This window comes from Carassius carassius, chromosome 49 (assembly GCF_963082965.1).
Source record: "Carassius carassius chromosome 49, fCarCar2.1, whole genome shotgun sequence".
Lineage (NCBI taxonomy): Eukaryota > Metazoa > Chordata > Actinopteri > Cypriniformes > Cyprinidae > Carassius > Carassius carassius.
In genome coordinates, this window is record NC_081803.1 from 16,168,057 (window position 1) to 16,182,052 (window position 13,996).

At 35.4% G+C, this 13,996-nt stretch overlaps 1 protein-coding gene across 2 annotated transcripts in view; it reads left to right on the forward strand.

The window, feature by feature from the left end:
- Positions 1-13,996, forward strand: part of LOC132132857 (neurofibromin) — a 68,442-nt gene that overhangs the window by 8,842 nt on the left and 45,604 nt on the right. For both annotated transcript variants that reach the window (XM_059545383.1, XM_059545384.1), the window contains exons 9-20: positions 1,728-1,901; positions 2,172-2,300; positions 2,989-3,063; positions 3,166-3,297; positions 3,700-3,828; positions 3,906-4,019; positions 4,116-4,195; positions 4,285-4,408; positions 4,981-5,227; positions 5,353-5,426; positions 5,723-5,806; positions 12,021-12,362. In XM_059545383.1, the coding sequence (XP_059401366.1) occupies positions 1,728-1,901; positions 2,172-2,300; positions 2,989-3,063; positions 3,166-3,297; positions 3,700-3,828; positions 3,906-4,019; positions 4,116-4,195; positions 4,285-4,408; positions 4,981-5,227; positions 5,353-5,426; positions 5,723-5,806; positions 12,021-12,362 (1,704 nt within the window). The remainder of the gene's footprint in view (positions 1-1,727; positions 1,902-2,171; positions 2,301-2,988; positions 3,064-3,165; positions 3,298-3,699; positions 3,829-3,905; positions 4,020-4,115; positions 4,196-4,284; positions 4,409-4,980; positions 5,228-5,352; positions 5,427-5,722; positions 5,807-12,020; positions 12,363-13,996) is intronic.

Genomic DNA, 13,996 nt, shown 5'->3' on the forward strand with positions numbered 1-13,996 from the left:
GTTATTAATTATAATAGGATTTTTTTATTTATATAGCCTTTCCAACAAAGTCGCTTTACAATATGGGCCTAGGTTAAGGAATTGAACTAAATAAACCTCAACATCAAAGATAGACATACCAAGGGCAGATATAAATATACAGAGTTCAGTTACAAAGTTAGGTTAAAGATTCAAGCAAGTAACATAAACATTAATAATAAGGTCAAATTTAAAGATTCTGAGCTAAAGAGTAATATTCAGACAAAAAAAAAAGGTTTTGAAGGAGAAAAGGGTGAATGCTTGACAGACGTCTTGAGCAAAAGCATTCCACAACCTGGGAGCCACAATGCTATAAGACCTGGTGTCCCATGGTTACCAAGGCCAAGCTATTTAAAATAACCGAATATGACAGCCCCACCTAACATATTTTTCACCAGCAGCCACTGATATATATATATATATATACATATACAGTACAGACCAAAAGTTTGGAAACATTACTATTTTTAATGTTTTTGAAAGAAGTTCTTCTGCTCATCAAGCCTGCATTTATTTGATCAAAAAATACAGAAAAAAAATTAATATTGTGATATATTATTACAATTTAAAATTATTGTTTTTAAATTTATTATACTTTAAATTATCATTTATTTCTGTGATGCAAAGCTGAATTTTTAGGATCATTATCACATGATCCTTTAGAAATTGTTCTAATATGATGATTCATTATCAAAGTTGGAAACAGTTCTGCTGCTTAATATTTTTTCAGAACATGTGATACTTTTTTAGGATACTTTGATGAATAAAAAAAAAAAAAAAAAAAAAAGCTATGTTTTTAAAATATAAATATTTTTTAATAACAATATACACTACTGGTCAGTAATTTTTTTTTCTTTCTTTTTTTTAAAATAAAATCAATACTTTTATTCAGCAAGGATGTGTTAAATTGATAAAAAGTGATAGTAAAGAAAATATATTATTAGAATATATATTATTAGTATTTTATTTTATTTTTTTTAATAAATGCAGTTCTTTTTAACCTTTTATTCATCAAATATATTAGACAGCAGAACTGTTTCCAACACTCATAATAAATCAGAATATTAGAATGATTTCTAAATGATCATGTGATAGACTGGATGTTACATGTGACACTGAAGGCTGGAGTAATGATGCTGAAAATTCAGCTTTGCATCACAGGAATAAATTATTTTTTTTAAAGTATATTCAAATAGAAAACTATTATTTTAAGTTGTAATAATATTTCACAATATTACTGTTTTTTCTGTATTTTTGATCAAATAAATGCAGGCTTGATGAGCAGAAGAAACGTCTTTCAAAAACATTAAAAATAGTAATGTTTCCAAACCTTTGGTCTCTACTATATATATATATATATATATATATATATATATATATAAATATATATATATATATATATATATATATATATATATATATAAATATATATATATAAATATATATATATATATATATAAAATATATATACAGCTGCCTTCCTTCAGCCACTGATTAAACCCATTTGAGCCCCACTAATGTGTAAAAACACATACTTACTCTTCCTCATGCCCGTGCCATATCTAGACAACTACATCACACAGTTTGTACTTTATAAATAGTTGACAAATCCTCACTTTTTTTTGTAAAATATACATACTGTAAACTATAATTACATTATCTTGGAACTGTTTGCGATATGTATTCATATGTTGCTTTTTTTCTTGTAGAAACTGTTTTTGGAGAATCTACGGAAAGCCCTGACTGGTCACAGTGGAAGCAAACAGCTAACAGAAAGTGCAGCTATTGCCTGCGTTAAACTCTGCAAAGCATCTACGTACATCAGCTGGGAGGATCACTCCGTTATCTTCCTACTAGTGCAGTCCATCGTCATGGATCTGAAGGTATGGACAAATATGGCTCTCAGGTAGAATTCGACCATTTAGTTTTTGGCTGCTTTGTGTTGTTGAGAGTAACAGAGAATGAGTAAGGAGTATGAAGGGCAATGGAGGTGGAAAATGTTGCAGACAGGACTCAAATCTGCATCACTCAGATTACCAAAGGAACGAACACTTAAAGAAACCCAAACCTGGCGACTCGAAGTGGCTCAGATGCATTTGAATGTTTGGTGTTGATGCTGTGCTTTTCATTGATGGTTGTCTCTTTGTCACCAGGGGTTGCTGTTTAACCCAGCTAAACCGTTTTCCAGAGGCGCAGGGAGCCAGAGTGCAGACTTGGACTTAATGATCGACTGTTTTGTCTCCTGTTTCAGAATCAACCCGCACAACAATCAGCAATTTAAGGTGTGTGGACAAGTCGAGTCAAACTTATTTCTACAGCTCTTTGAACTATACAAATTCTTTCAAAGCAGCTTTACTGAAAATCATGACGTTAATGGAATCATCTCTTAATACCTTTATGCCTTTATAGTCACATTTTGAAGATTACAGTTTGCTGATAATATAGTTTACATTTTGCATTACAAGCGTAATATAATAAATAACAAGTGCAAATATAATGAAGTTTGAGAATACTTAAATATCTAACTTTATATAAAGAGCTGGGTGATGAATATATAGTTACATTTTGCACCAAAATAAAAAAATCAGGCAGTTGATATTTGCTGTATAGTACTGCATATATCGCTTTATATGAGTGTACTGTATGTTTGCAAATGAAGTTGGATACAGAGCTCTGCATTTTACCAAGATATAAACAATCACACAGCAGAGATTTGCTCTATAGTATATACTGTTTTACGTGAGTGTACTGTATATATTAATTAAGCAGCTGAGATTTGCTATATAGCGCATATAGCTTGACAGGAGTGTATTGTACTGTATGTATTCAGGTAAAGTTGGATATGTTTATAGTTGCTGTATAATTAGTTGTTAATTATTAAATTGCTGATTCATTTACACTGTTCCAAGAGCATGCACAGACTTGACCTAAAGAATGCTTTCACCAAATCTCTCGTTCTTTTTCTGTTAGGTGTGTCTGGCTCCGTCCTCACCTCCTACCTTTCATTTTGTTCTGGTGAATTCTCTCCACCGAATCATCACTAATGTAAGAGCTCCTGGTGTCCTTAGTTCACTTCAGAGAGATCAGATGTCTGATTCACTCCCAGGGTGCCCTAATGTCCTCTGTGTGTCTTCCATCGTGCTCTAGTCCCCGCTGGACTGGTGGCCGAAGATCGATACCGTGTACTGTTACTCGGGAGAGCTGCGGCTCATGTTTGCTGAGACTCTGGGGAGAGCGGTGCAGGGCTGCAGCAGTCACGCCCCCCTCCGTATGACCTCGGTGAGACGCCCGCAAAACTTCTCAGATATAAGATCACTTCTAGTGTCCTGCTAGCGGTCTGACATCTGGGAATAGAATATTTGTGTACTGCACAGTTTAATGCAGACAGGCTACTATTTTCAGACGTAGTATGTGAAACAGCATAGAATATGCTACAATAAATGTTCCAAATAGTCCATGACATCACTATGTTGTATAATAAACTCATAGGATGGCAAGCAGTTATCTCAAGAAATGAATATGACAGTTTAGCATTTTAATTCAGTTTAGGAAAAAAAAAAGATAACAACCACTGATAAATAATACTTGTACATTTAAAAAGGTGTTTATGAACAGTGTATGGTATATAAATGAAGAAATAAAAATGAATTCTTCATGAATACATCATATTTGTCTTCTTAGAGTTTGACGTTGAAAATGAGCAGTCTGAAATTTAAAGAGAAAACCACTGATCTGGACACCAGGAGTCACAAGTATCTGCTTTTGGCTTTGGTGAAGCTCATCCATGCAGATCCCAAACTGATGCTACATGTGAGTGCTTTAGCTTTATAAATGTGTGATACTTATAAAGTTGTACTATTAATGTCACGTGTGGGTCTGTGAATCAGAATCCAGGTAAACAGGGTCTGGAGGTCCACAGCAGCACGGCAGATCTCATCACAGGACTGGTGCAGCTTGTGCCTCTTGCTAACATGGGAGATATTTCCCAAGAGGCCATGGAGGTGAGCGCATTGTATCTCTCTGTTCATCTGGTGCCTCTAGCATGAGTTCAGATGGTCTGTGTGTAAGTTTTCAGTCATAATCTGTCTCTGTCTTAGGCTCTTCTGGTCCTGCATCAGCCTGAAAGCATCGAGCTGTGGAACCCAGACGCTCCTATGGAAACTTTCTGGGACATCAGGTAGCTCCTCAGTGGACTCGACTCCGGTGAATAGGTGCTGATAGAAATGAAACTTTGCCCTATTAATTGTGTAATTGTTGTCGGTCCAGTTCTCAGGTGTTGTTCTTCATCTGTAAAAAGCTGTTTGGTCATCAGCTGGTCAACAGCACTGAGATCCTGAAGTGGCTGCGAGAGATTCTCATCTGCAGAAACAAATTTCTTCTCAGGAACAAGGTGAGTCAGCCTTCTGCACCAAGTGCATTATGGGTAAAATGTTTGCATACCCTTGACTACACGATCTGGATATTTCTTAAAACATCAACTACAATTTTTTTTATCTTTCACTTTTATTTTTCCTCTTGTTATTGTAATCTGGCTTGTTTTTATGTCCAGAGCTGGGAAGCACTTGTGCAATACAAATAAAATTTAAATTTAAAAAATAAAAATAAATTATTATTATATATTTTCTAACCACAACAATGATAATAACTTTTATTATTATTATTATTATCATCATCATCAATTGTGTGTAGTATATAAATAATAAATTAATAATAAATAATATATACTACTACTGCTGCTACTACTACTAATTATTATTATTATTTTATTGGTAAGATTAAATGCACAACCAAACTACACTATCATAACTTATCCCACAATGCAGTGTGTTTGACCTGACTTTCCTGAGTAGCAAAGGATATCAACCATCAAATGTACAAAAAATTCAAAGTAAAAAAATATGAAATAACCAATATTGGTTGTATTGACTAATTAATTTTCTTTTCTCTGTTTTTCTCTTACAGGAACGGGCCACAGCAGGCAGCAACATTTCCATCTGCCGGCAGGCCCAGGCCAAGCTGGAGGTCTGTCTTTACATGTTCCTGTGGAGTCCAGACATGGAGGCAGTTCTGGTGGCCATGTCCTGTTTCCGTTACCTGTGTGAAGAGGCAGACATCCGCTGCAGTGGGGAAGACATCCCTGTGCAGTCCCTTCTGCCAAACTACAACACATTCATGGAGTTTGCATCTGTCAGTAACATGATGATTACAGGTTTGTCTGATAAACTAGTTTGAATTTATGGATTCAGACACGTACCTCTGTTTTTGTTTTGTGAGTGATGTTAGAGGTGCCTCTAGAGGGCAGCACAGTTGTTGTGATCGTTCTGATTTTTCTAGGTCGTTCGGCTCTACAGAAGAGAGTAATGGCTTTGCTTCGGAGGATTGAGTTGCCCACCCCGGGAAACACAGAGGTTAGAGGTCACACATTTACACATGTAATGCCACTGTACAATAGTAGAGCCATTTTGGTTGGTTGACGAACAGATTTGCATTGTCCTGGTTTTGTGCCAACATACTTGTTTTGAATCCGAGGCTTTTAGCATATGTAAAACTTGATTTGTTTTTTTACAAATAATGTAGTTGAATTTCACAGTCTAGTACTTGTGTGCTGTTTCTGTGGTTTGTTTAAAAAAAAAATCTACTTTTGTGGTCTAATTTGAAGATAACATTGATGACAGAATTTAACTGATATGTTTGGTCATTTCAGGCCTGGGAGGACACGCATGCTAAATGGGAACATGCAACCAAATTAATTTTAAGCCACCCGAAAACGAAACTAGAAGACAGTCAGGTCAGACACACCTACACTCAGCACCTGTAAAGGACCTACAGTGGAAAATATATTATTTTCTACATATGGGTGATTTTTCAGTTTAAGGCACATTTCTAGCAAATAGGTTAATTTGTAAAGATGACAAAAAATCTTTAAAATCATTCTTATGAATAACTGTTAGTTAAAGAAATATATAATAATAATTTTTTTCAAATATTGTAGTATTTTGAATATGTTGCATTATTTTATCTCTTTAAATACCTTTTCCAAAATTTGTACTGTTGAAATGTAACATTTATCACTTTATAGCTTTTCCTAAGAAATTTGTAGAAAATAGTTGTTGTTCCAAAAACGTGAGTAGTTTTTTTACTATCTGTATATTTTTTATTTTAACCTTATCGGTTATTATTGTATTCAGGGTTTCTGCGGGGCCATAAAAAGTCATAAAAAGTCATAAATTTAACAATAAGAATTTAAGGCCATAAAAAGTCATAAAATTCGTTTGCATTCATTTGTTTCGCCTGTTGTAGTTCTGTATGAGGAATCTGGGTGCTATCACCCTGGTATCACAGCGATCCAGAACTACAAGGTCCATGCGGCAGCATACAGACTTGTCAGAAGGACTTTCACAGAAACCCGCGCGAACTCCGAACGTACTGTATCATACTGAGTCACTGCTTAGCTTAATTGAAATCATCCTGGCTATCACAATGGGAAAATGTACTTTTAACGATCTATGGCTCGAAGACGGTGCGTTTAGTAGTTGGCTGGTCAGGGTATATTCTGGCAAACCATTTACCAATCACGTTACTCAATCGGCAAAGCAATCTGTGGTACACGCCTCTACCAACACACGATGGGTAACTCGCGAAGCACAAAGTTCCTCCGTGTTTTCTCAGCACTATATCATAGAAAATACGAGGTTTGAGAAGTAGAAGGCGGGGCAACATTTAAAATATTTCAAAGTTAAAGTTCATGCAAACAGATTTTAATAGACAAGTTTCAGGCAAATATTTATGGTTTATGCCTATAACAAAACCCAGTGTTAAAGCAGAGCGCAAACAATTATATCTGGAACATTAGAATACTGTAGACTATCCAATATGCGCTGAAAAACTGAAAAACTAACAGAATAAAAAAAAAAAAAAGATAAAATATAATTAGAATAGACAGTGTTAGAGTTCGAGGGTCAAAGATGAAAGAGATGTGTTTTTAGATGTTTCTTGAAGATGCATGTACTGCATGTAATATATATTTAGCTTTGCAATATAACAATTTTAAAGGTAACAATGTAATTAAAAAGGCAATGGTTGACATACTGTAATAATGTTTGTAATAGTATTCTACCTGACAATTACTGTATCAGTTAAATATATTACACCCTTTCATTATACTGAATTTATAGAATAGAACACCTTTATTGCACAGATGTACTTTGAAATTTAAGTTCTAGTAGCAATACACACTTACAAACAGTTCTAGTGCACATGTAAACAAATACTGTATGCACAGAACTACGAAGTTACATATATACATTATTTTGCAGTTACATTGCAATCTGTACAAATAAAACAAATTAATTCATTCCTTGTGTTATGTCTAAACCTAGCATCAGCTTATCTACTGCTGTGTGCCGTTCTTCAGTTATCAAATTATTGATGTAGTATCAAGGTTGAAGTAACTACACTTAGTAGGCCTACTGTAAATCCATGGCTTTATCAGATCTCGTCTGAATTGGCGACAAGTGAGCAGAATTCTGCTCCCTATTTCCTAATGTTGGAAAGGCAGCAAGTGAAAAATTATATTTAGCAGCTATGTATTGATAGGAAAATAACTAATTACTTTAAGATAAATGCAGATTTTTGTGCTTTAATGATTTGTATTCTTCCAAATTCTGCCAGCAGAATTTTTTTATTCTTAATTCTCACATAAAATAAATGAATAGCCTAAAGAAGACTGTCGTTTTTGTCAAGAATCAGCATAAAATCAGGGTTTCATCCCAATCGTTTTTTTTAATTTAATTTTGAAATCTGAAAAATGAAATTAATTTACTTCAAACCTGCACTCACCAGAAATGATTCTATCAGTGTCAGAAATTTTCTTTCCTATTGGGGCAAATCATTTTTATTAACCATTTAAACAGAATGTCGTATTAGGCCTAAATAAAAAACCCGATTCCAAAAAAAATGGGACATTGTGACACACGATGTAACTGTAAAAATAATGTAAATATGTAACTTCACATAATTCTGTACATATTTGTTTACATGTTTGCATTTAAATAAAGAAAACTCTTTACCCTCTACCTGCTCTCTGTTCGTTTTCTATCTAGGCTACTTGTTTTTCATAAAAAAAACACTTTCTTTATATATTCTAAATATTTATATTTTAACTACTTGTTTTATTTGTGTGTGTGTGTGTATACAGTAGTCAACGTTTGAAGTGGATCAAATCCTTTAATCAAAGCTGTACTAAAACCAAATCTTAAATACGATATTGTAATTTATTTATATAACTTACATATATATATATATATATATATATATATATATATATATATATGTAAATATATATGAGATGGTTTAACACTGGGTTTTGTTATAGGCATAAACCATAAATATTTGACTGAAACTTGTCTATTAAAATCTGTTTGCATGAACTTTAACTTTGAAATATTTTAAATGTTGCCCCGCCTTCTACTTCTCAAACCTCGTATTTTCTATGATATAGTGCTGAGAAAACACAGAGGAACTTTGTGCTTCGCGAGTTACCCATTGTGTGTTGGTAGAGGCGTGTACCACAGATTGCTTTGCCGATTGAGAAACGTGATTGGTAAACGGTTTGCCAGAATATACCCTGACCCTGGCTCAAGCCCGTCGCTAACAATCGGTATCAAGCATCCAAACACAAGACGCGGAAAAGCTGAACTGAGTAGCTGGTTACTCGCGCGCTGTGTTCAGTGTGGAGAGAGAGCCGCGTATCACGGACAGTCCCTCCTGCACATGAACGAACAAATACTAATCGCAGTTTTGAACAGTGTTGCCAGACGTACGATAATTTATCGTATTTGTATGATAATTTTTACCTCTGTACGATGTACGATCAATAATGAAAAAAATCCCGTAATGTACGATAATCTAAGAATTTTATGAAAATTTAAATGATGGTAGTTGCAGTCATAGGGCTTCTTTTCTCATACACGAAATTGGCTCATTACAGACACTCGTTTGTGTGCACCTGAGGGTGTGTTAAGAATGCAGGAGAGTGCCCTTCTTTAAAGCCAACGAGCACTAGTTGCGGTCCATGACAGCAAGAACCCCTTCAACATTTGGCAACACGCAGGATTCCAATGACAGCGGCTCAGATGTGGAGTTAACTGCACCAAGCAGCAACAGCTAAATTCCTTCTTCACTGGACACTTCAAAGCAAGTGTTAAAAATCATTTTAATATGTTTTAATATGCGCCGCGTCACATCACAGACAGTTACTGAAAATAAAGGGATAGTATTTTGTCTCACTGCTTCCGTCCAACAATAAGCCTTGTTATCTATTATGGTAATTTGCAGGTCGTGTCAAAATGTTGTTGGCTTAGAATAGATAAATAACTCTTTTGACTCATGTACGATAATTTTCTTCCAAATACGATAATTTTGAACTTCTGGTACGATACTTGGACATTTCCAATCTGGCAACACTGGTTTTGAACAAACAAAAGGATGTGAAAGAGCCCAATTCAGTACCACGGTGTTCAGGGCTCACGCAGAGAAAGGCTTCTCAAAACGCTTGTACACCGAATTTTCTTCTTTTTGCTCTTGTGCTGAAAAAAAATACATACAAAATATGTCAAAATACCCGCCTTGGAATGTATGCTCAAAAACTTTTTTTTTTTCAGTTATTTGTCAGTTATTTCTTAAGTGAAAGTAAACAGCTGAGGAAAAAGATGCGTTCATCGTCTCTTAAAGTGACCGCGCCTAATTTAGCTACTAGCTGCTGTAATGTTAATCCAAGAAAATGAAAGAAAAATCACTCGCTGCTCTTGACTGCATTACTTTGTAGTTTTAACAAGAATTTATGCACAGTCAAACCAAAAATTATCCAGACTCCAGATATAATTTTTGATATACATATTTTACTAGTAGGGACAGGACACTTAGGGTGTACTCACACTAGGCACGGTTGCCATGAACCAGACCCGAGTACGATTGTCCCCCCTCCCCACTCCCCCTCTGGCCTGCACTCACATAGGGTTTCAGCATTCGTGCCGGAGCACGCTTACGTCGTTATGGTGCGCGACGGTTTCGGGATAAACAGGAAGAGCGGCGCTCTCTGAACACAATGGAGTCCATCGCTCTGTTTTCTTTGTGGATAATTTTGTGTCGTTTGGTCCACAGCCCTCTCACAGCCTGTTGTTAAACAGATGTGTCGCCTTAGTGGCGCGAAAATTTTCACGTAATCGTGCTGCTCGTATGAGGAGGTTTGCAAGGTACCAGCTGAAGTGCAGCAAGGACTTTGCAGCTGCACTTTTGGAGCGTCGCAAAACCGTGACGCCACGCGTCCTGTTCCGTGCTCCAGCACAGTTAGCGCTCACACTGCATGCGAACAGCGCCCGAGTCCAACTGAACCGTGCTCTGGCCCACCTCTTCCAAGCGGGCCAGGGCCGGCTAATCGAGCCGCGCCCGGGCACGGTTCGGAGCACTCACACTAGTCAAACGAACCGCGCTTTGGTGGTCAAACGCACTCGGGCACGGTTCAAACTGGCTAGTGTGAGTACACCCTTAATACGTTTATGTAAGTGAGTATAAGCAAACTGTGACATATTATACCCAAAAAATCTTCATACAGTGAACTTCTAGTGAAATAGATAGATATAAATGTTTTATCTATCTATCTATATATAAAATTGGGACCAAAAATTATTCAGCACCTTATAAAGCACCATGCATTGCTTATGTGTTTTTTTTTCTGAATTGCTAATTCAACCTTTTCACACCACAGTCTGAACAAAATGAAGCATTGCTTGGTAATTGGTCAACAAAGTACTGATCGTAGTGTAAATATTGTCATAATAACAGTTGTCTGTAGGTTTGGTTGATTGTAATCCATTACGTACAATCTATCAAAGTTATGACATTATCAAGACGAATTTGTTCTGACAGAGTTTAACTCTAAATTCTTGTCATATTTTATAACCATTTTAGAAGCAATAGCAAATAAACTGTAATAATGTGAGAAATGTTCAAGGTGTCTGAATAAATTATGGTTTGATTGTATATTTAATTTTTACATTGAAGACTATCCAGTGCTATTTTACATTTAATTATTCAGTTTCTGTACCTGGACACCTTCAAACTTGAAAAAAAAAACTTAAACATTGTGTAAATAGCAAAAATAAATAAAAAGGAACGAACATACGAATTAAACCATTTCAAACAGGGCCCACTGGTACAACCTTCAGCGGGGCCCTGCAAACCCCAGCTACAGCCCTGCCTGTGGGTGTTGAATACTGTGACCAAACACCAATAACACTTGTTATTTTGGAAAGTAACGCCATAAAATAATTGTTAATTTACAATGTTACTTTACAATGTTACAATTGTTAAGTGTTTCTGTGTTCTTGATACTCAAGAAAAAGAAGGCGAAGGCTTCAGTTTCTTAATCTTAAGAAATAATAGAATAACTCTTTAAATAATAAAACTTGTTACTTTCAATGAAAGTCAATAATAAAAAAAGACTTTTGAAAGGAATTTTAATGACTGAAGTTATTTATAGTAATTCGTGTAGGTCATAAATTCAAATCCTAATAGTCATAAAAGGTCTTAAAAAGTCTTAAATTTGACTGATTAAACCCTGCAGTATTTTTATTTTTTTAAATGTACAAAATGTATCCAATTTATAAAATAATTCTGTTTTTATTTAATACTCTTTTTTTTAAATGTTAATAGTATTTTGTTTATTATTTTATTAAAATAATTTGATTATTATATTGTTTTTACTCCAAATCAAATCACCAAATCAAATCTCTAGGTGCTCTCGTGAGAACCAAATTGAAAAACTTATGTGCACCCTTGAGTATATATACGTATACAATTCTACTGTAATAATTGCTAACCCCTATAATAATTCAGTTGACCAATAATAAGGTAATTGACCATTGTTAAAAAAAAAAAAAAAAAGATAAACAAGACATGATGAAGTTTTGGCTGTTTACATTTAATTCTGTCTCATCCCTTAGGAATGGATCAATATGACAGGCTTCCTGTGTGCGCTAGGTGGAGTGTGTTTGCAGCAGAGGAACACGTCTGCTCTGGCCACCTACAGTCCTCCCATGGGCACCCTGAATGATCGCAAGGGCTCCATGGTGTCCATGGCCTCGTGTGATGGGAACCCAGAGACACCCCTAAGTAGATTTCTGGACCGTCTCCTGTCACTGATGGTGTGCAATCATGAGAAGGGCTATCAGATCCGCACTAATGTCAAAGACCTGGTGGGGCTGGAGCTCTGTCCAGCGCTCTATCCCATGCTGTTCAACAAACTTAAAAACGGCATCAGCAGGTTCTTTGATGCCCAGGGGCCGGTGAGGCAGCTTGCCATAGTTACTTCATATGTATATGTATATGTATATATATATATGTATATGTATATATGTATATGTATATATATATATGTATATGTATATATATATATATATATATATATATATATATATATATATGTACTGTATATATGTATATATATGTATATATGTACTGTATATATGTATATATATATATATATATATATATATATATATATATATATATATATATATATATATATATATATATATATATATATTAGGGGTGTAACGGTTCACAAAGTTCACGGTTCGGTTCGATACGATACACTGGTGTCACGGTTCGGTACGTTTTAGATACAGCAAAAAGAAAAAATTGGCAGATAAATTTCCTTGATTTTTAAAAAATGTTTTATTTATTAAAACTAACAAATGATATGTTTTTTTTGTTTTTTTTACATTGAACAATGATGGAGCTATTTTTTACCCATCTTCTATGGTGTTTTCTTAGCAGCATACTGTATAAAACAAAAACAGCTCCTTATAAAAAAAAATGAAAATGTTATATTATTGTAGTAGTTATGAACAAATACAAAGATGTAACTTTTTATATGGAACTCTATAACTCTTTATATTGAGTGTGTTTTTACTCAATTGGTTCTCTATAGGACTTATGTTTTTTGGAACAAAGCAGGAATTATGGTCTGTCTGAAATGGGCTCATGAAGGAATATTGTAACGGGGCTCAATTACATTAAGCATGTTCTTAAAACCTACGTTTTCCACTACAGAGTAAGGCGCTCGCTCACTCAGTACGCACTGAAGGCTCGTTGCAAAATGGCTAATGCGTTTAACAGACCAGAAAAATAGAAGATCCTCCAATAACCAACAGGTCTGGTGTTTGGGTGCACTTTGGATTCCCTGTAAGCTATAATGGTGATGATAGAATGAATGATAAATAGTAAGGTCTCATATCTGCGGCTATAACGTAAGTGTAGCCTACCAATCGTCGTGGTGATGTCTTTTGCCCTGTTTGAATCCGTTGGAAATGTCTGTCTAAATGCTGCGGGGATAGTTTGTTGCGTGTATGTTTCTCCTTTTTTCGTCTTTTCCCAGATACTGACACACTAAGGTGATGTCGGCGTAAATGTGTTGACATGTTTTAAGTATTCCCGCTGGTGTTTTTTTTTTTTTTTTGTATTCCCGCTGGTGTACCCTAGATGCGACATATCGTTGTTTTTTTTATCCACCACTCTCTTGCCATCACCATTATAGCTTACAGGGAATCCAAAGTGCACCCAAACACCAGACCTGTTGGTTATTGGAGGATCTTCTATTTCTGGTCTGTTAAACGCATTGGCCATTTTGCAACGAGCCTTCAGCATGTATTACTGAGTGAGCGAGCGCCTGACTGAGTAGCCTAACATAAACATATAAGTTGGTGTTTTTTTCTTCTTCGGGGGTGTCAGGGGCGTTGCTTGTTACGTCGTTTGGGTTATTGGGCTACCTTGTTGAACACATATCATTATATTTCACAATTTTTTTAATTTTCCAAACATAATTAATTAGTCCTACGAACCGTTCGTTCCATAATGCGTACCGGGTACCGAACCGAAAGCCTCATACCGAACGGTTCAATACGAATACGCGTATCGT